This window comes from Maniola hyperantus, chromosome 5 (assembly GCF_902806685.2).
Source record: "Maniola hyperantus chromosome 5, iAphHyp1.2, whole genome shotgun sequence".
Classification (NCBI taxonomy): domain Eukaryota; kingdom Metazoa; phylum Arthropoda; class Insecta; order Lepidoptera; family Nymphalidae; genus Maniola; species Maniola hyperantus.
Genome location: NC_048540.1, coordinates 4,293,947 through 4,308,356, shown reverse-complemented (window position 1 = coordinate 4,308,356; position 14,410 = coordinate 4,293,947). Strand labels below are relative to the sequence as shown.

The window sequence follows — 14,410 nt, the reverse complement described above, 5'->3', positions numbered from 1 at the left end:
AGATGTAAAAGTATTGTAGGACATAATGAGATATCAAAAAGTCCACGACAGAATAATATGTTAACTCTAAATAAATGTAAGCCTAACACAAAATAGACAAAGAAAGAAAAATTATAAAAACTAAATTCGCGAAAGTATTCGTGGGCAAAACATTTATTAGTTGAAATGAATTCCTTGGTCATAGAAATAAAAATAGCTTAGATTAATAATTAATCTGAGAAAAATAGCTTTTCTACGTTAAAAATTAACAAACCCGAATTTCAATGTTGACCACCTTGAAAATATCCCATTTCTTGGCTGTCCGGTTTTGGTAGACTTCTTTCTTGTTGATGAATACAAGAAAATAGTTTCGTTTACAGAACTTTAGTTGGAATTTGTTCTATGTCAAATTCACCCGTTCATGTGTGTCTGAGCCCTTGGTTTCAGCAAAATCAAAGTGGGTAGTTCCACTCGACCTTAGAGACGGGAGAGAATCTTGTTTGCAGTTAGTAGTTTGTTAAATTTTAAATTAAAAACAGTACACAAGGGATTGTCTAGCATTCGATTACAAGGGGCTAGTCTGTCGACGATCATTGAATTCGAATATTGGTTCAGCGGATCTGTTCAGTGTTCTGGTTCAGTTAGCGGGTTTTTAATTACGTATGTACGCCATTCGTAATCGAGATGTTCCTCTTTTATGTAGATTTTCATTGTTGGGAAATCGGATTTTGCTACGTTGAAGGACTTGAATGATTTTAGCGTTTAAACTATCGTGAGTGATTTCCATTATACATATCTCTCATATTATTTTACAAGTGAGTAAAGCCGGGTGTGAGATATGTATGACTTTATGAGTTCTCTAAAATTTAAAAAGTAAATAGATGATCGAGGTAATTTTTTTAAAGGTTCAGGTTAAAATTTTTTTTGCAACATTAATTTCTACTAACACACGCTTGACTTGAGTTTGACGAGCTTTAAGCACCGTGGTTTTCGCCATTTTGGCAGCAGCAGCAGCGAACGTCATGTAAGCGTACTATGTAAATGATATCTGTCAACATAGTGTTAACACCACGCTTGGATGAATGTATACTATCTCTATGACACCACGTAACACATGACCAATTGACACAAAAAGTCAATTTTAATTCCCGATACGCTCGATGGGGCGCTTCGAGGATTAGATGGTATGGGTCTTACACTTTTCGGGCCTGCTTGAGTAGACATTCAAGTCTTTTTCTATAATCTCTTGGCTCTGTATCTCGAAACCAATAATTGTAGTAAGACCCAGTCTTCTCTGAAAAATACCGGCCCAGTGCGACTGGGACGCGCGCACGAAGGGATCCGTACCATCATACAAGAAATACTTAACATTTTTTTGTAATGTAACCACAAAACGTGGTGTTCGGATTTGTCCCTTTACTATTGCTACAAGATAGTGTTACCTGATAAATTTCATGATTATAGATCAACTTGACAGACAGACGACATACAGCGAAATGATACTATAAACTACCATTTAAAGGTTAATTTTTTTCTGGAGATAACTAGAAAATCGTAGTGCTCTTGTACAATAGTATCATGTAAAGGTAAAGTAATCGTAAAGCTTGGCCGCTTATGACGTGTTCAATGGAGTTCTCACGCACAAAGGCTGTATTAACTTTTATGTTAATGTTAGTTAATATGTTCCTACCTTGTTAGGCAGCTATTATTTTGGAATAACTTAGTAACTAATAACCTCTTAGTAACTACTTAATTTATTTTCGACTTCGAGTAGGTACCTACTTAGAAAATGGAATTGCAGTGTTATTCTAGTTTATAATACTTGCATCATTGCTTTTCACCTTTGATGAAATAACATTTAATTTTGTTAATAAATGAAATAGATAAACTGACTGATCTATCAATGCACATCTCAAACTACTGGACGGATCGAGCTGATAGCCATACATATAGCTATTATGACGTAGGCATCCACTAAGAAAAGATTTTTCAAAACTCATCCCCTAAGGGGGTGAAATAGGGGTTTGAAATTTGTGTAGACCACGCGGACGAAGTCGCGAGCATAAGCTAGTCTTTATAAAAACTCATAATTTTATCGGGTGTTTGTACAATCATGCTTATTAGCGACTTCGTCCGCGTGGACTACTTACATAAATTTCAAAACCCTATTTCACCCCCTTAGGGGTTGCATTGTCAAAACCCTTTCTTAGCGGATGCCTACGTCATAATAACTATCTGCAGGCCAAATTTCAGACCGATTCATCCAGTGGTTTGACCTGTGTGTTGATAGATCAGTTAGCCAGTCATTCAGTCAGTCAGTCAGCCAGTCAGTCACAGACAGTCAGCCCGTGAGTCAGTCAGTCAGTCAGTCAGTCAGCTTTTCCTTTTAAATATAGATGAAGATGAAGATGATCCTCTCTGTATTCCTCGTATTCCTTATTGCTGTGGGTGTTGACCCCTTCCATTAATCATACAATGATAGAGATTTTCTTACCTAATAATACGGTGCTCCACAGGTTCTTACGCAGACTTTAACGTCACATGATTCCATATAATTCCTTTCTCCAAAATCCTTCTTTTTACATCTTGTCCTGAAATCTACAATTCGGTTTTTCTCTCTTTCTCGCCAATTGTCTTTTTAACCGACTTCAAAAAAAGGAGGAGGTTCTCAATTCGTCGGAATCTTTTTATTTTTTTTTTATTTTTATTTTTTATGTATGTTCCCCGATTACTCAAAAACGCCTGGACCGATTTTGAAAATTCTTTTTTTGTTTGAAAGGGTATACTTCAAAGTTGGTCCCATTTCAATTTGGTGAAGATCTGATGAACATCTTCGAAGATAGATACTGGAACTCCTCAACGGATAAGAGTAAATTGCTCGCGATCAGTGTAATAGCTTAGTAAACAGTAGATTTTTAACCAGTCATAGCATAATTCCATGGGGCCACTAAAAATTGTGAAATAAAAAATTTTTACAAAAAAAATAAAAACCGACTTCGTTACATAAACACTAAAAATTGAAAAATAATTTAATTTATTACCGAATATATTATGTATACAAGAGTTAATATAGTTCCATAATAATATTTTTTGGGGTCGGTGCCAATGAGGTGCCATTGTGGAGTCCCATAAAAATATGACGTCTAGACGATTCGCGCAGCTAAAGCTAATTGGCACCGGCACCAAAAAGTATTATTATGGAACTATATTAACTCTTGTACATACATAATATATTCGGTAATAAATTAAATTATTTTTCAATTTTTAGTGTTTATGTAACGAAGTCGGTTTTTATTTTTTTTTTAATAAGAGGGACAGGGCTAGAATAGTGGGTATTTTAACATGTAGCGAATAGGCCATGGATACCTATGGGGTAGAATGGAGTATAGACGCAACAACGACCAAACGACACATTCCCCGCGGTAATTGCAACCATGACTTCGACCCAATGTGGCCATATAAGGTCGAATACGCCAATGTAAGTTCTATTCTTACGTTAATAGAGACCGTTCTTGTGTGAATGTAAAAAGGTTTGTGTACGTAATTGCATGCACTCATTTGATACGGTGAGGATGACCACATGCTTTTTTTGTCTCGGACATGCCCGTATATAAATAAATCAAGATTTGTTGTCATTTAACTCTCGATTTGAAACCAGCTGCATAGGACTCGATTAATGGTTCGAAAATGACCCCAATGCATTTTATCAAATGCTATACTCGCTTACAAAATTCATGTTAATTATTAAGTTCGAAAAAGCAATAAGAGCAACTACTAAGGCTAAGATCTATAGAGCGCACTTTGACTTTACTCAGACTTAAGATTGAGTTAAAACGAGACAGATTTATGTGAGAGATATAGCTCTATCTCGTTTTAACTCTGTCTTAAGTCTAAGCTGTCAGAGTGCGATCTATTGATCTCACCCTGAGTTTCTTGCCGGCTCTTCTTAGTAGAACCTGCTTTCCGAACTGGTGGTTTAGTCTTGAAATATAATAATTGATCCAAGCTGTTTTACATGAAATGCGTAAATTCATTTCATTTTAATGCACTAAGTGAAGTGAATTTACTTTAAACTTACTACTTACATAATATTTCCTCATAATTGAAAAAAACACAAACGCAACTTTACCTAATTGGTTACTAAACATTATGGCTAATTCCGTAGTACTCAAACTCTAAACTAAAATGGCATATCTAAATCTATTCCCATATCACGCACACACACGCACACACACACACACACACACACACACACACACACACACACACACACACATGTTGCTTGCGGAAAAGGATAACAGAAGATTTAGACCCGTCAATTTAGTTTAGTTTATAGATTGTGTACAAGAGAATCGGCCCCAATACATATGTGTGTAAAATCCGCAGTATTAAAAACCTCTTTAAATGTATTTATTATTAGGTCCTGTAATAAATTTATCATCACATGGTTACCCTACACCGGGCTAATATGTTTGTGATGTGAAACCACGGGTCAACGCGTGTATTGTCAAAGGGATCGTTTCGATATAGCGAAGGCTGATGAAGACTGTTCCGATGGTATAACAGATTTGTGTTTATTACCTCGTTAATTATCCCAATTTCCTAACAAATGGGACCGAAGTTTAGATTATAATTCTAACTCGGTTACTGCAAATATACTTACCTATCTTCGGATAGCTGAGGCTATATTGTTCTCAAGTTTGGATTAAATGTAGGTACTTAAATCTGCCATTTATGAAGATGTTAAACCATGAGTCGTGGACTTTTCCCCGAAAGTTAATGGAGGAATGGTGATCCATTAGAAAAGTAAGTTCATGAAACGTTAAAGGTACGGACAGACGTGCTCAAAAAAAGCGTGCTTTTATGCTAGCTTAATGTTAGCATGCTCATGCAACTGTTCACATTTGCCAGCAATAAGCATGCTTAAATAAACTGTAGAGTTATATGTTGTATGTTGTACTGAGTACATGCTAATAAGCAAACCCTGTTCAGACGCGCTCGGAGCACGCCCCCTTCTACCCGCGCCTCAGGTAGCATGCTCGAAAATCAAACGTCGGTTGATTTTTGAGCATGCTCGAAATAAGCATGCTCATTACATGACACACGTGCTACTAATGAGCACTTGCTCAATAAAAGCATGCTTTCGTGCTAGTAATGAGCACGTCTGTCCGTACCTTAACACTATAGGCATAACGCACACAGTACTAAAATAATATACATCAACCTTTAGAAGTAAAACCATTGTCTCTGTCGTTGAGACTGACAAAACGTCACATAGGTATGAGTGACAGACACAACGCTCTACAAAGTCGAAATCTCATTCTAAAGGTCGATGTACATTATTTTCTGCCACGGACTGTAACTGAGTAGGTTCCTGCGGTAGTAGAGGCCGGTGAGGGAGGGGTATGATGACGTGATGTGGGAGCTCAGTGATTCGTCAACTTGTGACAACTGTCCCCTTACCGCACCGGTCCATTACCGAAGGAGCTGCGGGAGCCTACTTAGTTATGCGCTGCTATACTTATAGAACCTCTGCAGGCATATCGATCTTCCCCCAGGCGGAGCTTCGCGCTCGCCAACCCCCCCGGTGACGCTGTAGCGGCCAGTAGGGCCTACGCAGCATAGTCAATTCGAAACAACACGCATATCGATCTCTTCTAGGTTAACGCTTTCGATTTCATCTTCATCATCACATTAAACATCAAAAGATCAAGTTACTACATCCTAGTCTGTATCAACACTTCCTGCTAATAAAATAGTCGTCTATCCCGAAAAATTGATCTCTTGAAAAGAGCAACCGCCGAGTTTCTCGCTGGTTCTTCTCGGTAGGAACGGCATTCCGAACCAGTGGTAAATCAAACTAGTTGACGATTCAAAAGCACTTGTAAAAGTTTACTTGAATAAAAATCTATTCTATTCTATTCTATTCTAAAGACTTGCAGCTATATCATAGATTTCATCATTTAAAATGTCGTCAATCTTCGTTGTTGCCAGCTCTTTTTTTACAAAAGTCACCGCAATTTTTACTTTTTGTTCTACGATATTTAAAATGATTACAAGACCAGCTGCTTTCCACCCTCCCTAGTTTACCCTCGTGAGGTAAACGAGGGTTCTACGCAGAGAACAGCAGTCTCGCTTGGACGACCACCGCCCTCTTGGGTAACTACAGACTGATTTTTTTAACTAAACGTAGATTTCTATATAAGGCGGCTCCACTAGGAAAAAGGTGCGTGCTTTCTAGTTTCTACCCTCTGTCTGTACCTTATAATACTTATGGTTATATTATTTACGTATTTTTTTCTTTATAACTCTAATGGTTACGTTGCTTTTCATCCTGGCTTAATAATTTAATCAGTAGTTTTACACCCTAAAGGTTTCCTGATTTCTTTTGTCTTATTTAAAAGTTACTGTGAAATACGTAATTATAGCTTTGAAAAACCGGTCAAGTGTGAGTCGGACTCGTACACGAAGGGTTCCGTACCGTCGCGTCGTACAAGAACAACGATTTTTTTTGTGATGTCCACCACTTTACGGTTTTCGAATTTTTCCCTTTACTTGTGCTATATGACATTGTTACCTGCCATATTTCATGATTTTAGGCCAACGGCATATTTAACCCAATAGGTTTTGATTCCTTTGACGGGTCTTGACAAACACGACAGACAGACAACGAAGTGATTCTATGAGGTTCCTTTTTTATTATACATGTAGGAGAAACCGGCTTTTGCTTTTTTTCTCTGAGGATACGGAACCCTAAAAATATGAAATGGGGTCTGCAGTTCCTATGTCATAAATGATTTTCACAAAATCTCACATTTAAACACTCATAACTTATGAAAAATTCTGAATCCCTTAAGCGTACGTGTTTGATACTCGTATTTCCAACATTATCCCAAACGTTTAAATCTCCATAGAATTAGGCTCAGGCTTAATCCGACCCAATTCTTGTTTGGACCCCAACAAAGGATCCGTTCGATAAAGGGATTAAAATTTTCTGAATTTATAGCACTTTAAATTTAAGCTGAAACGTGTGGGATTAAGAACCTTATGATATTCCATGGGCAAAAATTCAGGGATTTTTTACTTGATTTTTTTACAAAATGCTGGGATAGTTCGGAATCAGAACCAAAAATCATCGTTATTGAAACAGAAGTCTATATGAATAAAGTCGATTTTTGGTTTCCAGGAGCTTTTGAATCCATGTGGGTATATCTACTAATAGGTATAAATGAAAAAGTGTCTGTTTTAATCAGTCTGTCAGTCTGTATGTTACTTTTTTATGGTTTTGAAACAGAGCTAGCTTCCGTCCCGGAGGACATATAAGCTACTTTTTATCATAGAAAATGAAAGGGGTCCCAGGGGATTTTCAAAAACTTAAATCCACGTGGAGTCACGGGCATCATCTATAGTAATTTATACTCATTTATTTTTTATTCATGCTTGATTATGGTATCTTAATGTATAAAAGGAAAAGCTGACTGCGACTGATCTATCAACGCACAGCTCAAACTACTGGACGGATCGGGCTGAAATTTGGCATGCAGATAGCTGTTATGGCGTAGGCATCCGCTAAGAAAGGATTTTGGCAAATTCAACCCCTAAGGGGGTGAAATAGGGGTTTTAAATTTGTGTAGTCCACGCGGACGAAGTGAGCGAGCATAAGCTAGTTTACATATAAATCTTTAAAAACTCGTGTAACTTTATAACAAATTTTCACGGAATTCTGGCAAACCACAGACATAGAATATAATATTAATATGTATAGTTTCTAGAACGTGTCTACAAAATAATCGAGTTTTATTGGTACGTTTGTATGGAGCGCACTACGGATAATACCACCTCTCGATCATAATAATTATCACAGTGAAACTCAAAACTGTCAAAGATAATAACGATACTCCGGTTCCCTAGACCGCCGTTAAGGATTCAGTCGCAGCCAATTAAGTCAAGGCAGACGCACATTTTACCATTTTTGATCATTTCTACTGATAAAAGTTTCCGTACCAAACTAATTGGAAATGCAGAGTAGATTGAACCAAGCAAGTCAGTGCCCAGTTTGCTCATAAGTTATTTAAGTTCAGTCAGCTTTAATATTAATGGAAACATTCTGTTCATCCCTCGGAATCACCCTACCGAGATGGACCCTCCTAATTTCCTTTGAAACCTAGGCTTTCCGTATAATAGGTATTTGGGAAATGGACCCGAACCTAAATTCCGTTAAGTGCCGCACGACTGCCTACGGCATGTGTACCGAATGGGCAAGTAACAGTTTAAATGGGATTATTATTTCAAAGATTTGTTTGTGTGTTTTAAAAACAGTCTGATGTCTAAAACATACTGGATTAGAGCAATACTATACGTGAGTTAGTATTTTTTTAAATTCAGTTACAAGTTAGCCCTTGACTGTAATCTCACCTGGTGGTAAGTGATGATGCAGTCTAAGATGGAAGCAGGCGAACCTGGAAGGGGTATGGCAGTTTTTATTAAACGCTATTCGGCTAAATTGCTGGGCGGCATGGCTTTGCCGGTAGGGTGGTAGCTAGCCACGGCCAAAGCCTCGACCATCAAATTTTTATTATCAATATATAAATTATGTTACCATGTGGTATCCCTAGAAATACGTGTCTTCTTCTTGAGATATAGTCGGATATAACTTTTGCTATTTCTTCGTTTCCGTCTTGCACGTTATTATATTCAGGGCTGGCTTAAGCATATTCGGCGCCGGGGTGCGAAAAATAGCCTGCACCCCCCCGCTCTCGAGGGCTATGGGGCTCTTGGTCCATGGGCCCATGGCATTTTGCCCGGCTTATCACCCTATTAACCACTGGCTGTACCCACGGCTCCGCTCGCGTGGTCTCGGTGTAGTAGGTTTAGGTCGTCTTGCGCCCCCTAGGGCTCTGCGCCCGGGTGCACCGCACCCCTTGAACCCCCGGGTAAAGACGGCCCTGATTATATTAGGTACCTACTTATCTCGATTTGCTTTTTGTGTTCTATATATTGTTTTCAATAAAAGACTTATATACTTATCACTAGCAAATTCATGTTTGTGATCACTATAGTGTATCACATTAACTTGCCAATGATCTATTATGGTTGCGTGATTGTAATTAATAGATATAAAGTGACGTGTATCAAACACCCTCTAATAATCTCTGTTGTCTACACCTAATCTTGTTTAACGCAATTTAGCAATCCCTTTGACGTGGTTAACTGGCAAGGGCCAAAAGGTGCCTAGCTATCTAGCATCTTAAATTAGTGCTAACAAGTGAAGTCAGAACCATTCGTAAATCCTAAATAGGTCAGAGTCACCAGAATAAATTAGATAAATAGAATCAGTTTTTAATCAATCGTACCGAAGCGATTTGCCTCTTCGTTTCTAATTCGAATTACTAAGATATTATATGGAACGCTCTTCTGGCATCAGTTTTTCCCTCCACTTATATGGTACCTTCAAGTCAAAATTGCTGTTAGCTCGAATAAAACAAACGTACCTACATATAATCTACCTATACCTATTCCTTCCAAAGTGAAAAAAAAACAATATTAAAAATTGATTTATTTAGATTTAGATTGTAGAACGTATTATTAAGTTGCCCAACCAAACTATCCGATCTTTTATGAAAAAAAAGCGTGTATCGTCATTAATCCGAGACGGGAAGATTGTATGGAAGGGATCCCAACAAAAAACTGACTGAGCCTTTAAATTAAGTGGGCGTGGTTAACAGATAACTCATTACAATTTTTAATAAACTTTTAGAGTTATTTTGGTGTTCGGGATAGCCATGTACAGATCCCTTTACTAGGTAGCTGTAAGGTAACTGACTGACTGATTGACCTATCATTGCACAGCTCAAACTACTGGACGAATGCAGATAGCTATTATGACGTAGATATTAGCTAAGAAACGATTTTTAAAAATTCAAACCAATTCAACAATTCAAGGGAGTAAAATAGAAATTGATAATGTTAAACTCAAACTTTATAACTGTATTGAGTTGTTATCTATGAATCCACTTTGAATCACTGATCTCAGATCAGTTTTTTTTAATTAAATGTAAGGAATTTATTCTGTTGGCCCATTAGAAAAATGTAGAGTCATAGGATAATTATCATTATTTATAAATCTAGTTATTTTTAAAATATAGCCTTGCTGAATAGTAGATAAGTTATAATAGTTATTACCATTGATGTTGGTTGAACGTGACCACGAATTCACGGATTTCAGATTTTTCCCCGAATGTCAGCTATAAGATCTACCTACCTGCCAAATTTCATGATTCTAGGTCCACGGGAAGTACCCTGTAGGTTTCTTGACAGACCGACAGACAGACAGACAGACAACAAAGTGATCCTATAAGGGTTCCGTTTTTCCTTTTGAGGTACGGAACCCTAAAAAGTGATATTGATACTATGGACAGACAGTAATTATAGGTTTTTACGAAATTCCTAATACCAAAGGTCGCTAGCATTTCGCATTACAAGTTTTTGCCTCGTAAAACATCGGGTTGCATGGGAGGGCAATTTATATCACGTTAGACCTCCACTTTTGGCTTTTTTCATTCGTACAGTGTGCCTCACAAAGACATTGTAATTTTAGACTCTTATTCAGATAAGCATACGGGTTGAATTTGGGACTTTTTGTGGAATTTATTCAGTAGAATATGTTGCCGAGGTTATACCCGCCTCCGGGCAAATGTATCCCTTTTCACGGTATGGGATTGTCGGTGCTACGTTTACGACGTAAATATTGATAGCTTTATCGTGTATTCGGGCGTGCAAATGCGTAAAATACCTACGAGCTGAATAACCCTTTTAGGGACGACTCTCTATTTATAAATACTTAACTTTTTGTCAACAGCGTCTTATGGAAAACGGTACGATGAAGAAATATCAAACTTTACGACTTTACATTATTTTAAACTTACATGCCTAATGCGTGCACAGATACTGCAACAATTTGGATGCCAGCGCCTCCCAACCTTAGTCGGCAGCCAATTTTCAGAAACTTTTCCAGGCAAGTCTCAAATAATGTCATTTTACTGTGAAATCTTAGTTTCTCATCCATAATAAATGACAGAGTTACGCATAGTATGTTAACGTTAACTTGAAAAGTTACACTAGACTAGAGCTCTTAGCTCAGACAAGGCTCAGACCTCGTCGATTACCATCTTGTCTTTCATGCTGTTCCTCTCGCCAAGGTAACCCCATGATTCACGATGAAAAACGACAACGAATAGGCTTGACGGACGTCGATAATTATTATTATCCAACATCCGTCAAGCCTTCTGTCAATTTACATCGTGAATCGTGGGTCACCTTGGCATGAGGCACATAGTATGAACTATGAAGGACCGTGAATAAGGGCACTTAAGTTGTCATTGGAAGTCGGCCTGTCCGTAGATGTTTTAACATATTGTAACGGTTCCATAATTGCTTTTTTAATCGAGCGCTCTCAATTTAATCCAGATCAGAGCTTACTCAATATCTTTAATCGCACACGTCTCTCAATGAAGCGCCGGAACCGGTTGTGATCATATATTTTTATCACAACATCTCAGGAATGAGATCGAAACCTGTTCGTATCAAATATGCAGGAGCATCGACCAGCCGACAGTCGGTAAGTAAGTACTGCTTCTGAGTAAATACTGAGGGTAAAATAATGAGCCACCTGTCTCAATGAGACTTATGTCACTATTATAAACCTGAGGAATATGTTCATTTATAGGAATGCTACTAACATTTAAGTGGCAATTATTAAAACCTGAGGAATACGTTAATTTATAGGAATGCTACTAACATATAAGTGGTAGGACTAATTTAATGCAATTTTAGTAACTTGCTGATACCCGCGACTTCGTCCGCGTGGAGTTAGGTTTTTAAAAATCCCATGGGAAATCTTTGATTTTCTTAGATAAAAAGTAGCTTATGTCACTCTCCAGCTCGTTAACTAAGTATACCCATGCAAAAAATCACATCGATCAATTGCTCCGTTGCAACGTGATTGAAGGACAAACCAACAAACAAACACACCAACGCATTTAGAAACTTTTGGTATTTTTAAAAAAACCACTCTATCGTTATCAAGCTATTAAATTGTTAATCAATTAATTTGGTCATTAGGTCTGAGGTAGAAATTGGTCGAAAACTCGGAACCATTGAGTATCACGGTGGGCAGACACGCTGCCTTGGTCAGATTCTGTGATTATTGTATTAAATAGATACTAGATATGTTCTGAGCTAGTTTTTTAGAGCTTTAGTTTTTTATGTAGTTGCTTTTTTAATTTTGTTTATTTCTATATAATTTGGGTATAATTTGACTCACGATCATCTGGAGATGTAGGAGCGGCTGCGCCAGCAGCGGCTAGCGCGAACACCACAATAACAACAGATTTCATTGTCACTACTATACTCGTGTTTAGTAAATAAGCTTTATATACCACGGCCATGACTGCCCACGAGCCATGATTATGTACTCATACCATTAAGCAACTTACGCGCCTAGGAGTAGATAGAGCACTCGCTATGTTTAATACAAAAACTCTGTGAAGTGTCTTGGGAAGCGAAGCAGTACTCAGTCTCGAAGACGCCCACGAACATGATCAACAATACACGCTACACATAATGAGATGCATTTCAACACCGCGCTCGTTTTTTTCACGTGTTCACCAAACCATACACAAACGGCCGTTAAAGAGATTTGTTTAAAAAAATGCAATCCAACATACGCTATTACACAAGTCTTAAAATTGAAATTATTCCCCACACAACATTGTATTCCCTGAATTGATGTACCTACCGATAAGAAATAGAACACATCAACAATTAAAGCAAGCTTTGATGACCTTTTAAATAGGTGTCACAATTTGGACTCATTGTATTTTTCTTTGACAGAGGGGAAGTTACATAACTTACCCTGATTCCAGACAGCGGAACAGTACATCAATAATGTATTTAATAACAATCCATTGATTCAATCTATTTGGTTTGACCCAGTGGTCCGGTACTTCGCAAAGCAAAATGTTGCATATATCTTCTTCTCTGTAACGGAAAGATAGCATTGAAGAGTGTTCATCTGGATTCTGGATCGGCCTTGGCAATTGGATAATTGCATGACACATCTCATTGTGTGAACATTGTTCAGCTCTGTTTAGGTGTACTATGTATGACCTCTAGTTTAATCATTTGTTTTATTGTGGTTTAGGAAGGCATTGGAAATAATAGCGTTCGTTCTAGCTAGATCAATAGATTTGATATAGAAGTAGAGCGTATCTAAAATCTAAATAAACTTTAGAAATGTTTAAAATGGTGTACAACCTTCTTCTGAAAGGATGCCTTACCACTTAGGCAGCAATTTAATATCTCTCTCATAATTATTTTAGCACTCGTGAAAAAGGATTTAATGATCTAGCCAATGATATTGATGTAATATTATAAACTATGTTCTTCATACATCTCTGAAAGCATCATCATCATCAACCGATAGACGTCACTGGACATAGGTCTCTTTTAGGGACTTCAACACGCCATCTAGTATACGTTAGTTTAATATAAGTTTTAATTAAGTAAGTAAAGTCGAGACTAATTAAATATTAAACATCTGAACTTTTGATTAAGTAGGTACCTACTAAATGAAACTTATGTTAACAATAATTCTAGTCCATACAGTTTCATTAGCAAGCTTGGACGGGAGTGGGCAGAATCGATACGTACCTATATGCGTTGGCAACATCTTTTGTTGTTAGTTGTTAGGGATCATCCCCCAGTCTCCACCCTAACGCGCAAGGGCTAGTACAATGGAGATTGGGGTTTACTTCTGATGCTGAATAATAAATGTACGTTAATTTTTTAGTTGCTACGTAAGAGCTACTATGACTTATGCATTCGTTAAATATTAATTGTATCATTTATTATAGTCCCTCATGGTTGGCGGCTCTACTTTTTTGTCTTACAATTTACAATACACAAACCCTAGTGAAAAGTTGTTAACTCTTCCATGACTTTTTCTTACTTTATCGTTTTCTCTTTTCAGGTAAGCAAGCATCCCTATAAAATAAGGACTTTTCCAGCAGTAAGTTTGTTCTCATTTATTTTTTGAAGACAAAAATATTACGTTCATTGCAAATATTGTGTCGTGAAAACAATGACTTCACTAAGGAATGCCAGTATATGGCCGATCCCGCCTAAAGAATAGATTTTTTTTAATCTAAATTTTTTGGGATCTTTTAATCACTATGTGACTAATAGAATAATATTTATTCGAGGTATCATATACATGGTGTAGGCAATATCGTCCTGTACAGCAGTGCAACACCTCGAACAGGTAGGCCGCTCACCTGTGTTGAGACGTCGCGTCGGGCCCCTCAGACACAAACCTCTAAAGCAAGTATCTGAGGTACCAGACGCCCCAACGCTGATTTTCAGTGACTGCCTT

At 37.5% G+C, this 14,410-nt stretch overlaps 2 protein-coding genes across 4 annotated transcripts in view; one reads left to right on the top strand and one right to left on the bottom strand.

Moving 5' to 3' along the window:
- The window catches only part of LOC117982110 (calcyphosin-like protein), a 59,968-nt gene extending 47,576 nt beyond the window's left edge, over window positions 1-12,392 (bottom strand). Inside the window, exon 1 of the mRNA XM_034968401.2 lies at window positions 12,302-12,392. Within this exon, the coding sequence (XP_034824292.1) occupies window positions 12,302-12,374 (73 nt within the window). The 5' untranslated portion in view covers window positions 12,375-12,392. The remainder of the gene's footprint in view (window positions 1-12,301) is intronic.
- Window positions 1-14,410, top strand: part of stan (Protocadherin-like wing polarity protein stan) — a 219,639-nt gene that overhangs the window by 26,317 nt on the left and 178,912 nt on the right. The gene's annotated exons all lie outside the window — the stretch shown is intronic.